Source organism: Blennius ocellaris (genome assembly GCF_963422515.1).
Source record: "Blennius ocellaris genome assembly, chromosome: 4".
NCBI lineage: Eukaryota > Metazoa > Chordata > Actinopteri > Blenniiformes > Blenniidae > Blennius > Blennius ocellaris.
The window spans coordinates 28,705,500-28,721,653 of NC_137653.1; the positions used below are offsets into that span (position 1 = coordinate 28,705,500).

Genomic DNA, 16,154 nt, shown 5'->3' on the forward strand with positions numbered 1-16,154 from the left:
CGGCAACAAAACGGACAGCAATCAGAAATGAAGATGAATTCATTCAAACTCGATAGCGGATTTTTTTTTTTTTTTAGAGGAGGTCAAAATGCAATCAGCAATTATAATACAGCGATTCTCACACTCATTGAGTGTCATTTTAAGAAATAATTAATTTCCCGTCGAACCTTCCATCTGAGCTGCATGCTCATTCAGGCCACCATCTATGGAGCCGTTCGTCTTGTTTCGAGACACGTCGCTGGTTTTTTCAGGGAAAACCTGAGGTCAAAATGCAATCCTGCTTTACTGGTGGGAAACTACTCGACAACAAGAAAACACACTGAGATCTTTGCCAAGCAACACGAGTGACAGAAGAGACGTCCAAGCATCCAAATGAAGGAGCTGGTGGAACCAGCAGGGAGAAAGACAGAGGGCTTCGCTCAGGTTGGCGGGAATCTGAGTTCATTTTCTGCCAAGCAGCTCGACACTACACACACACACACAGTCCACGGCTGCTCACCGAAGAGCTAATACCTGCTCATACGCCTGGTGGGTGCTGCTCGGTTCAGGTTTACATGTTTGCATGTTTGTAACAACGTTGGTGTTTTTAACAGACTGTACACAAATCTGTGTGTTTGTGTGTTAGATTCGGAGTGTGGATACAAGGGCCTGCAAATATATCCACCTGGTTTGTGGATTTTGCTTTTTCTCTGCCTGGTCAGTGATGTGTCTGTAACTACGGGGATTTCACTGTCCTGGACACAGACTGGAAGGCTACGTCTGCTCATTATGTGTGTGTTGTCTGCACTGTCTTCTTAACTCCAGAGCCTTTCTAACAGTAAGCATCAACATGGTAGTGCGCAGAGGCCGAGCTGAACTGGAGACATTTACAGATTCTTATTTTTGTGCACATATCTTAATACATACATGTATGCGCAAGACACACAAATGAGCATTGTATAAATGCAAAGCAAAATACTCACACACACACACACACACACGCACGCGACCTCTGCACTCCAAATGATTAAATCTGCAAAACCAAGCCACAGAAATAACCAAGCGGTGCTGGACTCACATTGCGCTACAAAACTACCACTTTGCCACTTATAATTCATATTTTTCTTATTCAACGTTGGCATATAATCACAGGTTGACTCATGCTCTGATTATTGGCATTAAGTTTGAATGCAGACGACAGAATCTCGCTGTGAGTTGGGAACTTGAAGTTTCATAGTTTTAAAGCTACGTGTGACAAAGTTTTCCAAAACAACCAAGTAGATGTCTCAATGCACCGTCCACATCAGGATGTCTGACAGAGGTCAAAGCAAAGCCTGAACATGGGCATGCAAACAGACTTCCTGTGTTCTGGAGCCATAGGCAGCACATGTATCTACAGCACAGCCAACAAAGTCCTCGGAGGCAGCCAATCACAGAAAAAAGCAGCACATACCTGAGTAGGCCCAGTAGGTCTCCTCGCCGGTGGCTCTCCGGACTCGTTCTCCACCTGCCGTGGCCCTGAGTAGGCCTTGGACCGGGGCTTGGGACTCGCCTTGGCTTCCTGTCAGCGCTGTGGGAGCACAGGGACAAGTCAGGTTAGAGTAAACAGGAGCAGAGGGAACCTGCTGGGCGGGATGACAGCCCACTGTGTCCTGAGCTACCTTCCCACGCGAGCTGCCTCGTAATAACATTCACGGCTGGAACAAAGGTCAACAACAAAAGGAAAGTGCCGTCGAAGTTAACTGTCCAAAAAGCAGACAGCACTGCTGCACATCATTTATCCTGTATAGACTGCAGAGGGACATCTTTGTCTTTGTTCTTCCTGTTTGACTGGTGACCTGTCCACGATGTACGCCGACTCATTTTAAGCAAACCAACACTGCAGCTGCAAAGTAGACGTTGCTAATGGATGGCTTCGTGTTCACAAAATATGCACTCCCTGGTGTCTTCATGTCACACACAAATAAGGTAGTTTTCACTTTTGGTCTGGAGTGATAATGTCAATGACTGCGACAGATTCAGGAAGTCCTGAGCACATGGCGTCTCAGGCCTGTTCTTCTGGACCTCCAATTTAGCAGGATACCTGCTAGTTTAGCCATTTTGGCGAGGGGATTTGATTTTTGGATTAAAACTAACAATGTTTTCTCTACAACTATATAGTTAATTATTAGAGCTCCTTTCAGAGGTTTCTTCTCCATCGTGATGTTAGCGCACCAGTTAGATGCTGATGAATTGGGAAATGTTGAAATTCCCTCTCACAGTCAGATATATTACAGCACAGCTGCACTTCGTGCCGTTTACTTTCTCATGCATTTCATTTGGGAAGAGAATAATGTTCAGATGGAAAAATCTCAGCTGGGTTCATGTGTGAAACTTTAAATCGCCTCCTCTCCGGCTCAGAGACCTTCTTGATCCCTGCCAGAGAGCAGCCGGAGATGGAACGCTCGGCTGTCTTTTGAGTTGAGGACAGGATTCCTGACAGCTCCTCCACTAATGGCTCCACTGTGCTCTGTGATTTGGCCTTTTAAAGATCTTTCACAGGACAAAAATCATGCGAAAAGGAAATGACTGGAGGCTTCTTATCCCCATGCGGAAGGCCGGCTTCAGCGTCTCTCAGCCGGAACACAATGAGACTCCAAATGGAGGATTTCTTGAGACTTTTCTGGTTTTATGTTGAGTAAGAGTCTTTTGGCTTTTCTCTGGCAACGGAGAATCTGCAATCCTTTACACGAATCCGGGCACTGTTGCTCAACAATCGGGGAATTAGTCATCAAGTAAATGTAAAGGAGATTCAGGCCACATTTAAATGTGAAGCCATTATATTAAAAACCGGCACATATTTTATTCACCTGTAAAGAAAAGTCTGATCCAGGATTGCTAGACTAATAAAAAACTTTCTTTCCAGGCAAAGTCTTAAATCTAATGAGCTGCCGACGGCTCATTGGACAACCACACAGTGTTGGAGTACTACGAATAATTACAAAGCTGAAAACGGAAGGTGCAAACATTCTCTAATTTACTTGAATGGAAAAAAAAAAAACACTGTTACTCACATTTTCTCCATATTCAACTAATTAAAAAGTCCAGCCATCAGGTTTTGATGCAAATTGTTGGTTTATTAATTATACATATATATATTCTTTTTTCTTTTTTCTTTTAGCTCATTGCGGTTGAGCTACAGCTAAAACGTCCATTAAATGCTTCAAACTGCTTTAGCGCCAACTTTAAATTCTCTCCACAAGTGCTGGAGTTGATTTTCAAGAATTGTTTATGGAGTTTTGAAGAGTATATCACTGTAAAAACGGTTCTTTTCGTTGGCGCTGAGCATTGTTTTAACACCAAAACAAAAAGTAGTAAAGGCAAATCCAGATGGTTTTCCACAGTTCAACTAAAATGTTAAGTTTTCTCTCGTGTCCTCTGCAGGCTGGACTCGTTTTCAAAATGTATTGCTGCATTGCAATCAGAAATGTGTTCAAAAGTTTGGTAAAACTAATGTTCAGGGTTGCTAAAGTTTCTATTAATGAAAGGAACAATCCCACAGTAACACGTGAAAGTCAATGATACACTGGTTTGATTCATGAAGCCATGTTGGTTTCACCTGCTGGTAGTTTGCTGAAATCTGCTGCAGGGCTTCTCTTAATGCTGATAAGGCTAATAATGCTGATGATGCTAATCATGCCCGTGATTGCAATAAATCTGATTATGCTAACGATGCTCATAATGCTGATGATGCTATCAATGCTGATGATACTAATAATGCTGTTTATGCTAATAATGCTAATAATGCTAATAATGCACTGTGGCAACAGAGGAAGAAGCACTTACACGTCTGACCTGCAATGACCAAAGTGTGTTCATACTAACACAGTGAGGTTTGTGTGTGTGTGTGTGTGTGTGTGTGTGTGTGTGTGTGTGTGTGTGTGTGTGTGTGTGTGTGTGTGTGTGTGTGTGTGTGTGTGTGTGTGTGTGTGTGTGTGTGATCTGAGCATCAGCAGTGATAGACCCGAAAACGTCAATCACGGCACGATGAAAAACTCTGAGCTTTTTGCAAAGCATTGTGGGGGAGATTTAAAGGCTCAGGATGAACAAAGGGTGAGTCTTTGTTTCAATGACAGACGACGGCACCCCCCCTCCTCCTCCTTCCCCTCCTCGTCCTCACCCCACCACCCCCCCCCTCCCTCCCCTCTTGTTTTAATTCTTTGGGATGTTAGCGCAGCTCATGTCTGTGAATGCCAATGGGAGGCAGCTCTATGGCTTTTCTATGAATTACATTATTGATTCCCAATACTGCTTCAGAACACAAAATGTAATTATGCACGGACCCCGCCTTAACCCCCCCCCCCCCACCCTTCTTTCATCCCAACCAAATGCATCTTCTTCTCCTTTCCTTTCCTTCTTTCTTCCTTGTCTTTCACTCAGTGGCTTTTCATCAATTTGTCTTCTCCACCCCTCCACCCTCCACCCTCGCCTGACCTCTCTAAAGCCTGTGAGTGCGGTGTCCTTCAATCATGTCATGACGGCAACGGCTTTACCCGAATTGCTCTGCAGCAGCATCAGCAGTGTCACCATTTCCTCACTGTGAAAAAAAAAAAACCCCTCCACCTGCGCAGGTCACTTCATCTTCCATGCAGCACGTCTCCAGCACTTTACCTTCAACAAAATGACACAATCATGGAGATGAAAGTGGGACAGCTGGACGGAGATTGGCATCAGGAACAAAGACGAAGTTGGCGACAAGATGAAGGACTAAGATTTTTCTCTTTGTGAGGTGGAGCCTTGTGTTTCTCAATCTACTGGATTGTTTCGCAGAGCAACTCATGGATTTCTCCACGAGGTTTACTGAACATAAATCATCTGCATTGCTCATTGCTCATCAACTGCAGGAGCCTCCTCAGCTCAAACGTGAGGTACTATCGAGCATGTCTACTGACTTTCATACAGCATTCAGGTCACAGCAACTGTTCCAGTGCAGTTGACACAACCACACTGCACTCGGTCCAAACACTCCACTCGGTTGACCTCAAGGCAGCCGGTGTGAAAGCAAACCAATTTCTCCGCTTTTCCTTTTGGCTTTCACTTGGATTTTAAGATGTATTTATTAGTTGTTTTATTCATTTGATTATCAGTTTGGACGGAATGCCCCTGAACAGCATGTTAGGATCTGATTGAAACCATTCCAGAACCGAGGAAGTGTTTCCTGCAAAATTTGTGAAAATTGCTGCCAAAAGGCTAATTGGCTCCATATTGTACTGAGATTGAGTTTGTTTTAAACATCCATTCATCTTTAAAGTAACCCTACCAGAAGAAATCGTAAAATCTCCTTCCCATAAAAAGTATCACTTCTGCACAGAGAGTAAACTAATTCAGTAAAACCAACCATCACCACTCATTTCCAACCCGCAGTTTCCTAAATCAATCACACCAAAGTCAATATATTTACAAACAAACCTGAATTTGTAGCCATCAAACTGAGTTTTTGTTTTGCTAACTGACATCATCTTTGGAAACCTGCTGCAAGGGTTTCTGGGATATCAAAGATGGTGTTGCAACAGTTCAAGCGAAAAAATTAACATTTGACCGATTCAGCCTGAAAAAGAAAGCCAGACTTCTCAAAGAAAGATTCTTCAAACCACGAGAATAGTCTGAAATGTTGTGAGATTGATCGTTGATCATTTTCCCTGTGCGAATGGAGATGGAGTGAGATCGACTGTACAAACCGGACCTTGCTTTGAGAATCTTAGAGAGCGCAAGATGTCAACAAACCTGGTTATCCACACCTGTGACTGCCTCCTACATTTTTAATTTTTCCCTTGTGGATTGTGGTAGAAAACACTTGACTTCCCACTAAACCTAACTACCCATTGATTTTGTCCCAGTTGGCCATGTTGAATCACCTCCACCATTTCCTTTCAAGATGTATGAACAGCAGCTTTACTCTGAGGTCTACCTTCATGAATGAACTTCGTTGCCACCTTGCAAAAAAAATCTATCCTCACCAGTTCCTTTATATGTACTGTGGATCATTAATCATGACCCAGAGATTACAGCTATAGATAATACCCCCATAGTTTCGACCAACACTCACAGCTTCCACATCGCTGCTGCTGTTTGTCCCTGCCACTGGCCAATATCACTATCTCCACCCCCATTACTTATAGATAAGACCTGGATATACATCTGCTCTCATCCTCGGGGAAGGTTCCTTCCTTCTACCATGAACACTCATAAACAACAATAGCAGCAGGAAGCTTGAGAAACGACAACCTGCTTCTGCCTGATTTATCCAGCGTTGGGAAAGTTACAAGAAAAGTGTAGTAAATTATCAGCTGATTACTAAAGCGACTATGTTACTTCTGTGGTACCTGAACTGTAGAAGTCCTTTGATTCTTTAGCCCAGCTCAAACAAAAGCTGCCCTCCATCAACCACAGATCCTCCAGACACATCCTCTTCTGTACGTGGCACTGAGAGGTAGGGGGAAGACAATGGTGATTTAACAAGCAGACCACACCACAGTGTGAAGGTATTTAATGGCCATGTCGAGTTTGTCCAAGTGACGAAGAACAGCTCTCTAAGAGGTGCTGAATCTCCAATTACAATGGGAAGTAACACTGTACCTGTAATGTTCTATAGCATTAAGTCCACCTGTGGCTTTTGCAGACAAACAAATAAACAGTTCATATTGGATATCTCAGCAGACTGTTCAAAGATTTGAGGTTATTTAGAATGAACTCGAAATGTGTGGGGAAATTGTGTTTCTTCAATCCTTTTCAAGATCAAACCAACAAAGATACAACTTCCTCGTTCAATTGCCCTGTGAACTTGATGAGGTGCAGTTTGGTTTACAGAGGATGCATAAATATTCTGTTTTGTCGAGATGAGAATGTGTTCTATCTGCAACACAGTGAGATGAAACTTCAAGGAATGGTAACGATGCATTGGACCTGTCCTACTGAAGCTTATACACCTCAAAACACAAATATGAACAAAACTGAAACAGCAAAGTATTTGCATGAGCTTTTTACTGGATTTTATTACATTTCTTGTATGAGATTCCCAGATGACTGCACTTTTAAAACATTAGTTTATAATCTGTTATTCTGACTCCCCAGAAAATGAGAGATCACTGTCCATGTCTTCCCCTCTTCGCTCCTGTGAGCCTTCGAACCCCAAGGCTCTCCACATCTCATCCCATCAACCCTCGGCCATGGCCACTCAGACGTGTTTGTCCATTTAGCAGGCTTTATTTATCCAAAGCCAGTGCCCCCATTAAGGCTCACGCTCACACCCAAACACAATCTATTTCATGGTGAGGGCGGGTGCCCCCCCCTCCCCCCCGGGGGGGGGCTCGCCTCGGGACTTTAAGACGGTGACAGTGAGAGGACATGGCGGCTGGATTGCAAACAGAGGTGAAGGGCAGTAAAGGAGATGAGGAAGGAGACGAATGACAAATGAGAATTAGAGGAGGAGGAGGATAGAGATAAGCTAGGTAAAAGCTAGGAGAAGGGCTTAAGGTGGGGAAGGGCTGGGTTGAAGGAGAAACTGCAAGAAAGATGAGTGTGGAGCAAACAGAGCTCGTAAGAGCAGAATTAAGCCCCAATGATAAAATTACACTTTTCTCCTAGCAACAGTTACCAAGTCACTGATGGACAGCATGCTGCATGGCAACCAGTCCGCGATGGAGGACGAGAGGTGATGAACAGAGGCTGACTGTTGGGCGGAGGAGGAGGAGGAGGAGGGAGGGAGGCTGTGATTATATCGGGGGGCTTTATAGCACGTATGAATATATTATCCTCTCCTCAACACTGTACACATACGTACATAAAGATTATCTTTACTGGCATAGAGCTGATTCTGCTCCCAAAAGAGGAGCTGCTAAAACAAAGTGAAATTTCAGGGTTTTGATAACTGGGTCAGTCTCACTGACTTCCAGACTGAAGACAAAATAACTTTACCTCAGGAAGGTTTCAGTGCTCAGGTCTCTGTGGTGATCAGAATGAGACTTCAGCAGATAGTCCTCACTTACAAAGACAAACATCCCACCACATACGGTCTAAAAAAAACTGACCGCGAGACCAAATAATCAAATTCAAAATGCAACAATCAACTAAATCAAATCCTGCACACAGCCCAAAGTGAAAAGCCTTGAAGGTGAAAAAGACTAACCAAACCCAACATTCCCAAGTTATACAAGTACTGACTGTGAAAAAACATTGATTAATCTAATCGAATATATAACATTCCATACATGTCAATGCAAGAATAAACACTTTCAAATATGCCCATCAACCACAATTTAACAATTACCCAAATTATACTTATTAATACTTCAACCATTCCAGACTGTAGGGCTGCAACAACGAATCGATAAATAAAAAAAAAAATAAAAAAAAAATAAATAAATTCTTAAAAGTGTTAGCAATGAATTTCATTATCTATTAGTGGTGTTGCGCAGTTTATGTCACTCACTATTCTACTCCTCCCTGAAAGTCAGTTTGCTTAATGCTAATATATAATGGAATATCCTATTGGTGGGCTAATTATAATTAAAGAAATATTTCTGCCACTGCTTGGGGCAGACAGTAAAGTTATCTGTCTGTCTGTCTATCTTCCCATCTATCTCATATTGGCATTGCCGCTGTGACTGTTTGTCTGTTAATCTGTAAGATTTCAATTGAAATATTGAACACAAAATAGCAAATGCAACCAATACTTTCAGGCAAATTTCTGTCACTCAGAGCTGACTTGAAACTACAGACGTATAAACTTCTCACTGACTGAATTTCGGCAATTCCAGATGGTAAACAAAAGTCAAATTTAAAACTCAAAGTCAAACCAAATGGCTATTGGAGTGACAACATTCCTTTAGACGACTGTGTATACACATCTGGTTCAGAGCAACAGTGAGCTGCCACTGCTTTACGTTGTCCAAACCCAGATCCAATCTGAGCCACATCAGAGCCAAAAATCTGAATTGGGATGGCCAAATGAAACATCAGGTAGCTTCGTGATCGACTTTCTTTATTTTTTTGACTCCCACCAAATGGTCCTCTTGGTTATCAGATGAAGGCTAAAAGACTGGTTTTGAAGTGCGCTTTCAAACATTTCTTGAGCAGACAACGCCATCTTGTGGTTTCAGAAAATGAGGACAGTGGTTCATGAAGCTTCATTTGGCCATCACTGCATTGACAGTGAAAATGCAGGCTATGAAGCCTGTACTGAGGGTGTGTCCAACCAGGTAAAAAGTCTGCCGTGAAGTGAAGTAGCCTGAGTAAAACAGGGCAGTGGGTGTCCACCAGGTTTGAAAATCAAGCTTGTGTTTGGAGGGTGAAATCCGCTTCCTGACACACTCCAGCTGCTGAAGCTGTTGCACAGCAGCAGCCCACAGCTACATATGTAGTTAAGGTTAACTATGGAGTTAAATGCAGAGAAGAGGATCAATAAAGTACGATTACATTCACATTAGGTTTATAGGGGGCTTCAAACACTTTTCATTGAAGGCCACCTATACAAAGCTCTGGGCCTCTCAGTACAAGGTATACATTTCAGCTCTCATATGTCATTGAGCTGTCAGTAAATCATTCTCAATGGATCGGGCTACAATTTGGAATTTGGATACCTCTGCAGGAGATAACATCATGAGTCCCATGAGAAGAAGTGACTCTGCTAATTGACACGTGACAACAGCGTAAGGCCAAGCTCAGAACAAACTCTGATAGAGCTGGCTGAATACTACAGTAACTTCACAATCACTGCATTATCAATATTGTACCTGTTAATACAATACCAGTGGTAATGTATCACAACATGGTGACCTTTTGTGGCCCCAAAAACCCAGGAGCCCTGTCTTAATTAAAACAAGAGCATTGTTGGCAAAGCACCAAAGCTTTTCAGTGATAATTAATGCTCCTGAAACAATAGTAGTCATGTTAGACCTGGAAAAAGCTGAAGTGCGTTGACCTTGGAAAGCTACACATGCTCTCCTATGCTACATCCTTCAACTATTTTCATTTCTTTCTAACATATTTCTCAACTCCAGGCATCGCCTTTACATATTTCATTGTAAACTTTCGTTGTAACTTTATGCTGCACTGAGGAAGTGATGGATTCCAACAATAAAAAAAGATTTTATATATAAAACAGAATATAAATGTGACTAGAGGCTTTTAATGATCTATCTCTTCATTTCCATGACAACTAGTAGGTTCAGTGTGTCAAACATGATCAATAAATGAGGTATGAGGTCAGGTACCAACTCGCGTTCAGGCATGAACGAGCTCCATGCATGTGGCAGAAAATAAGAAAAGAGGACAATCATTACCAAGCCGATGGTGGGAGGATGCTGCTGTCGCTGGACAGATCAAGTGCTGGATTTTCACCAAATTGAATTCCAGGAGAAAATTCAATTGGTACTTTTATATGGTGCTTTACTGGGAGATGAATAGAAGGTGATTAATATATCAGTTCAACATGATCCAAGTCTCGTTCCAATAACATGAAACACTTACATGACAATGTCTGTTTGAGAGTGACGTTGAGTTGGCTGGATAAGGACAAAGATCCCTCCGACCTCCAGCAGGTACAGCAGATACTTGAACCTTTTGGTGACTCTGAGATAACTGCCGGTGTGTGACACCGTGAGAAGGAGACTGGCTTGGATAATCTGGCCTGGAGCTGCTGCATAGTTGCTATGGTTACAGGGTTGATTGAGCTCTGATTTCAGACAATAACTCATTTGGCATGTCTGTTCGTTTGTAGTGTCGCGACGGCGTATCCCGCTCCGTTTTCACACATGAAGTTTCTTCTTACACCAGCAGCTGCTCTGATGTCGCATACAAGAGAGAAGATAAAGACCACAAATAAGACTTCCTCCTTTTTATAATCCAGGCCTCCGCTGCCTCTCCATTCTGTCAGACTGCGTACCAACCCCCCCACGTCAGAGCTCATCTGCATCACCAGACAGCGGCGGGAGGGAGATTAAAACACAGAATACTTGAGCCATGTATGAAAATGAATCCGCCCTCTTGCTTCAGCAGCATGCAGACATTTGTTGGTACACAGCAAAGTATTAGCTCAATGATTTGGATGGAATAGCAGATGCAGAACTATCAAGGTTTTAAAAAAGGTCCAAGCAGAAGAGGTGGATATTTCAGGAAACTGAAGAGACCAAAACCAAGCCAAGATCTAAGACGAAAAAGTCAATGTTTGATTTTTTTCTGAATGCTCTCTACAGTAGACAGTATAGCACCAGTCATAAAAATAGACTGAGATTTCAGATCCGTACTGCTTTTTATTTTCCTTCATCAGACCTATTAAAATGCACTTCTTTTAACGCCACCGCAGAGGCTCGTAGAACCACGCAGAGCACCGGCGCTGTGCTCAGGTTATTGCCGCCACTACAAGTCCCCAGTGAGGCCCGGATCCAGCGGTCAGACTCAGCTGTCGCCCACCACTTTATAGCAGCACAGAGTGCTCCTGTCGGACCAACAATAAAGGAAAAGGCCTTGTAAAAGTCAGAAAGAAAGAAAGAATGAATCCTGTTCGCCACTTGACACAGCAGGCTGACTCAAAGCATGGGATTTTTTTCACAAAATGATGCGTCTTGACTCTTGCTCTATCCATTTGCAGAATTATGTGTGACATATGGAGAGTTTGAGCAGGAGAAGGTTTAAATATGAATCCAAATGCTGCTATTAAGGAACAAAAGTAATATTACAGAAGTCAGTTTTTACTGATCACCACATTCGGGAACGTTTTACTCACGATAACAAATCCAATAAGAAATAAGTACAAATTTGTAGAATTGTTCTGAAAGGTCTTGATTGATAAGTAGCAGGTCCACAACAGATCTCCCCCTCTTCCTCTTCCTCCTCCTCCTCATCTGCACCGGGAAAAAGACACTTTGACTGAGTTCCTCCACTAACAGGAAGCCTGCAGCTCAACCACAGACACTTCCTGGCATGTTGGTTAATACAGAGTGAAGAATGTAACGGTCAACGACACCTGAAGCAGTGAGAAACTTGGTAATATGGGGACGTCTCTATGAGGAACAGGAGCATGGGGAAACCCATGGGGAATTGACTTTGTTGTGTATTTATATTTGGTAATGAAACATTTTAATTGGGTGATATAAGTTTCATTGAACCAAATGGATAAATGTGAAAGTAAAGTATTAAACAAAAAGTAATAAAAAGTAATCATTATTTTTTCATCTTTATTTTCTTCGTAGCTTTTGCAATGACAAAAGGGATCGCGTCCTTGCTTTTTTTTTGCCTGATTCTATAGGAATTAAAAGACAGCAGAGCCTTACATAGCAGATTTGAGTCAGAGTGAGACCAGAGGTTCCAGACACTCGCGAGACAGAGACCGATCCTTTGTGGTGATGGACAGTGGTAGAGTACATCCTGATAGAAATAATACCTGCAATGTGTGGTGACTGTGTTTTCACAGGAATAATGAAGTGCATGCTGGGTATGAGGGGTATTTGATGTGGTCAGTGTCAGCAGTCGTAGGAGGAGCTCCCAAACAGCCATGGACACAGCTTCACTTCTCTGCTTGTTTACTTGGTTTCCAAAGTTTTGTTGGGTTTTTTTTTGAAGTTCACTCAAGTTTCTCTCTCTGTTTGTTAGCAATGTAAAAAAGAAAAAGAAAAACAGACTCGCCCACAGTCAGCCCCCCCCCCCATCCTCCACTCTGATTCAGAAATATCTTCATCAGTCTACAGACACGATTGAAAAAAAATGTATTAAAAAAACCCATCTAAATTTACGAACAAATGTATGTTTGTCAGATCTATTTATCTAATGAAACCTAAGACATATAATCAATGTTTTTCCCCCTCACCACATGTTTCCCCCAAATTCCACCTGACAGGTTTCGGTACCTTCCGAAAGTCTGGGATGTCCACACAAACTCCAGGAAAAAGTTCTGTCTTCTTGAATAATGAAACAAGTTTTGTTTTTTCCTGGTCCAGCAGGGTTTACACACATGGAAAGTCTCACTTGAGCAGGTCTGTGGACTGATTCCTGTCACCCACACAAAACACAAACTCACAAAGCACATAACCGAAGCACTGGAGATGTGCACCCAGGTAACTGGTTTTCCCTCCGACCGTATGCACTTCACTCGTGCCAGGAGTCAATAAAGCATAAAGGAGTTGGGGGGTACTTTGGCCGGCCTGGCCTTTTGTGTCCCGATGCAGAAAAGTTCCCCTCAAGAAGAAAAATAGACAACAGTGGTTCCTGTCATCCATCACACGAGGCCATTTAGGGGAATTGCAGAGTGTTTGCTCAAGCCTTAATTAAAATGCACAGCCCATCACTGTGTTCCTGTACTTAACCTTGGCTCACCCACTTCTCACTTAACTTCAGAGAGAGCCAACGTCAGGGTGTTCGAAGGCACACACACGCGCACACACACGCGCACACACACACACACACACAGTGTATGTGTGCCACGGCTGGCCAAATCACTCCTCACTCTGGTGATTCACTTCATTAGCATTCTTTACATCTCCCTCCAATGTTCTTAGCGCTGAAGGACATCTACCCAAAACACACCCGCACACGCACACCGATGCAAAGTTAGCCTAAAGTCCACCTCCTGGACCGAGCGTGCTGTTTTATCGCAGCAGCTGTCGGAGGCGGGCGGGAGTGGAGGGGGCGCGGGGGGGGGGGGGTCCGCAGCCTGCTGCTGGCTGAGCAGATACCCTGGCAGCACAAAATGAGAGGAGTGGGTGTGTGTTTCCATGTGTGGGCGTTTAGAGATAATAGAAGGAGCGCTTGTGTCAGTTAGAGGCTGAGGTTTGTGCTCAGCCAGCAGCTTCCCACAGACTCCAAAACTTCTCATCACTGTCTGCGTATAGTCATTAGTTGGAAAAGAAACGACATGGTCTGAGTGACAATCACAACAAAAATGTGGCAAGTGGGATGAAAAATGTACAAGTGTACAGTGAGTCAACTCGTACAATCTAATTATTATTCATTTGGACTGGAGGAAGATTTGCTCCCACATTAATGTTCTCGTTGGACACGATTCCAAAATAATTATTCATTCTTGGGTAATTAATGGAGCAACTGGCATTTCAGAATTTTGAAATGCTTAATAGATTGAACCCTACTTGATTTGAAAGAAGTCAAAAGTGTATCTGATGAAAATGTGAGTGGAACTGTTGAACTTCCATTCCAAAACTTTTCAGCTTGTTGTTGGAATTTAAAATTTCCAAACATGTAAGTTGTTGATGGGAAAGAAAGACTAAATATTCAAGAGAAAAAGTGGGAAACGTCAAACTATGTTGGTCAAATAAAAAAAAAGTATATATAGTCCTACCTCTAAACCTGGCCCTAATTTTCTAATCCTAATCCAAACCCTGATCACAGCAGAGGCAGTTGGAGCTGCTAATGCTAACAGCTCTACATCAACATGCCCGGAGTTCTCTCCTTCATCTTGTAGAAGTTAGTATTTTATATGTCATATCAAACCAAATCAGCATGTGAGCATCAGACCCTCTGTCACGCATTTCGCATGTCAAATCTATAATTGTCACATGTGTTGGCAACAACACAGAAAAAATGCACCTTTTTAGTCGGTCCAACTTATCAAGCATTCCAATGTGTGTGTGCGTGTGTGCATTTGTGCATGTGTGTGTGTGTGTGTGTGTGTGTGTGTGTGTGTGTGTGTGTGCCATTGTCATGGTAATGCTGCTAAATACTCATTGGGTACAGTAGTTTTTGTCTTTGATCGTATCGTGCAGTGGACAGCGGGGACAAACACAACACAGTAATATGAACCGCAGTAAACAACAGAAAAGAAAGAGAAGCAGGCCAACAGCCAAGGTTAAAGAGAAAGAGCGCTGGAGCTGAAGAGTAAAAAAGGAAGGTGAAGAAAAGAAAGGAGGACGGAAGAGTTTGGAGAGCTCGGGTGGCTGGGCAGGGAGTGAAAGAGGAGGCTGTGGTGAGGAGAACAAGGGAGGGTGAATGACTGGAGGAGGCGGGGGGGGGGGGGTGTGGGGAGGTGGGGGGAGGCGGAAAAGGATGGCAGGCTTTTGTGGCTGGCTGGACGTCGATCAGAGCAAAGCAGAGAGAAATCACTCGCTCATGGAGTCTGCCCAGCATGACTTCATGTTTTCTGGAACCTCGGCCAAGGGCAGAGAAAGACAGTAGCCCATGTACACACACGTACACACACGTACACACACACACACACACCCACACACACACACACACACACACACACAGAGAGAGGCGAGCGCTCCGAAGCCCAAGAAGGCACATCATCATCTCTGAGGCAGAAACAAGGGAGAGGCTCGGCTCGGTGGAGAGGACAGGGGAGATGGGGGGGGGGGGGGGGGGGGGCTCACTGCAACATATAGCTCAAAGACCTCTTTAATGTCATGGAAAATGGGCTGGCAGCACCTTTCACACACACACACACACACACACACACACACACACACACACACACACACACACACACACACACACACACACACACACACACACACTCCCCTCGGCCCTTCGTCCTCACCTTCCTCCCACTCATTGATCGTATATAGACAGCCAGACAGGCAGGCTGGCTGCGAACGGGTGCCACTCGCACCCGCCTCCCACCACCACCTATTACTACCCCACCGACCTGCAGCACACCCACACACACACCCACACACACACACACACACACACACACATGCTTGGCTAATTAATAGCCACTGTTCAGTGAGACAAGGTCATGCTGCCAGGGGGCTAAACACAATGTCACAAAGCTGACACCTCTGCTGGAACACAAGACACAAGCTGTTAATGCACTCCTCTATTGTGCCGTCCCAGCGGAAGCCCCCCCCCCCCCCCCCAGACACCCACCACCACCAATCGCCAAATGTTTTTTGGGGGTTTGTTTTTGTTTTTCTGGGGCTGATTCAAGTGCACATGATTGTATGAGCAGTGAGTCGTTGCTTTTTCCTGTGTGAAGGTTACATCAGTCCCATGCCAACACCGGGTGGACGTCACCGTATGCCACATTCAACAATCTGTATTTTCCTGAATATATCTACATTCCTAAACACAGAAAATACAGGGTTACATTAATAATCCAAATTCTGGGTAGAGCATGGTGGATCGTATGCTAAGTAGGTTTTAAATATAGAAGAGTAAAGCCTGTTCACTTGTCGTCATGCATTTTA

The 16,154-nt window shown here is 43.7% G+C and overlaps 1 protein-coding gene across 1 annotated transcript in view; it reads right to left on the bottom strand.

Annotated features, from left to right (window-relative positions):
• The window catches only part of LOC308129099 (receptor-type tyrosine-protein phosphatase gamma-like), a gene marked incomplete at its 5' end in the record, with an annotated part of 494,500 nt that overhangs the window by 400,348 nt on the left and 77,998 nt on the right, over positions 1–16,154 (bottom strand). The window contains one exon of the mRNA XM_080494877.1: positions 1,433–1,549. Within this exon, the coding sequence (XP_080351003.1) occupies positions 1,433–1,549 (117 nt within the window). The remainder of the gene's footprint in view (positions 1–1,432; positions 1,550–16,154) is intronic.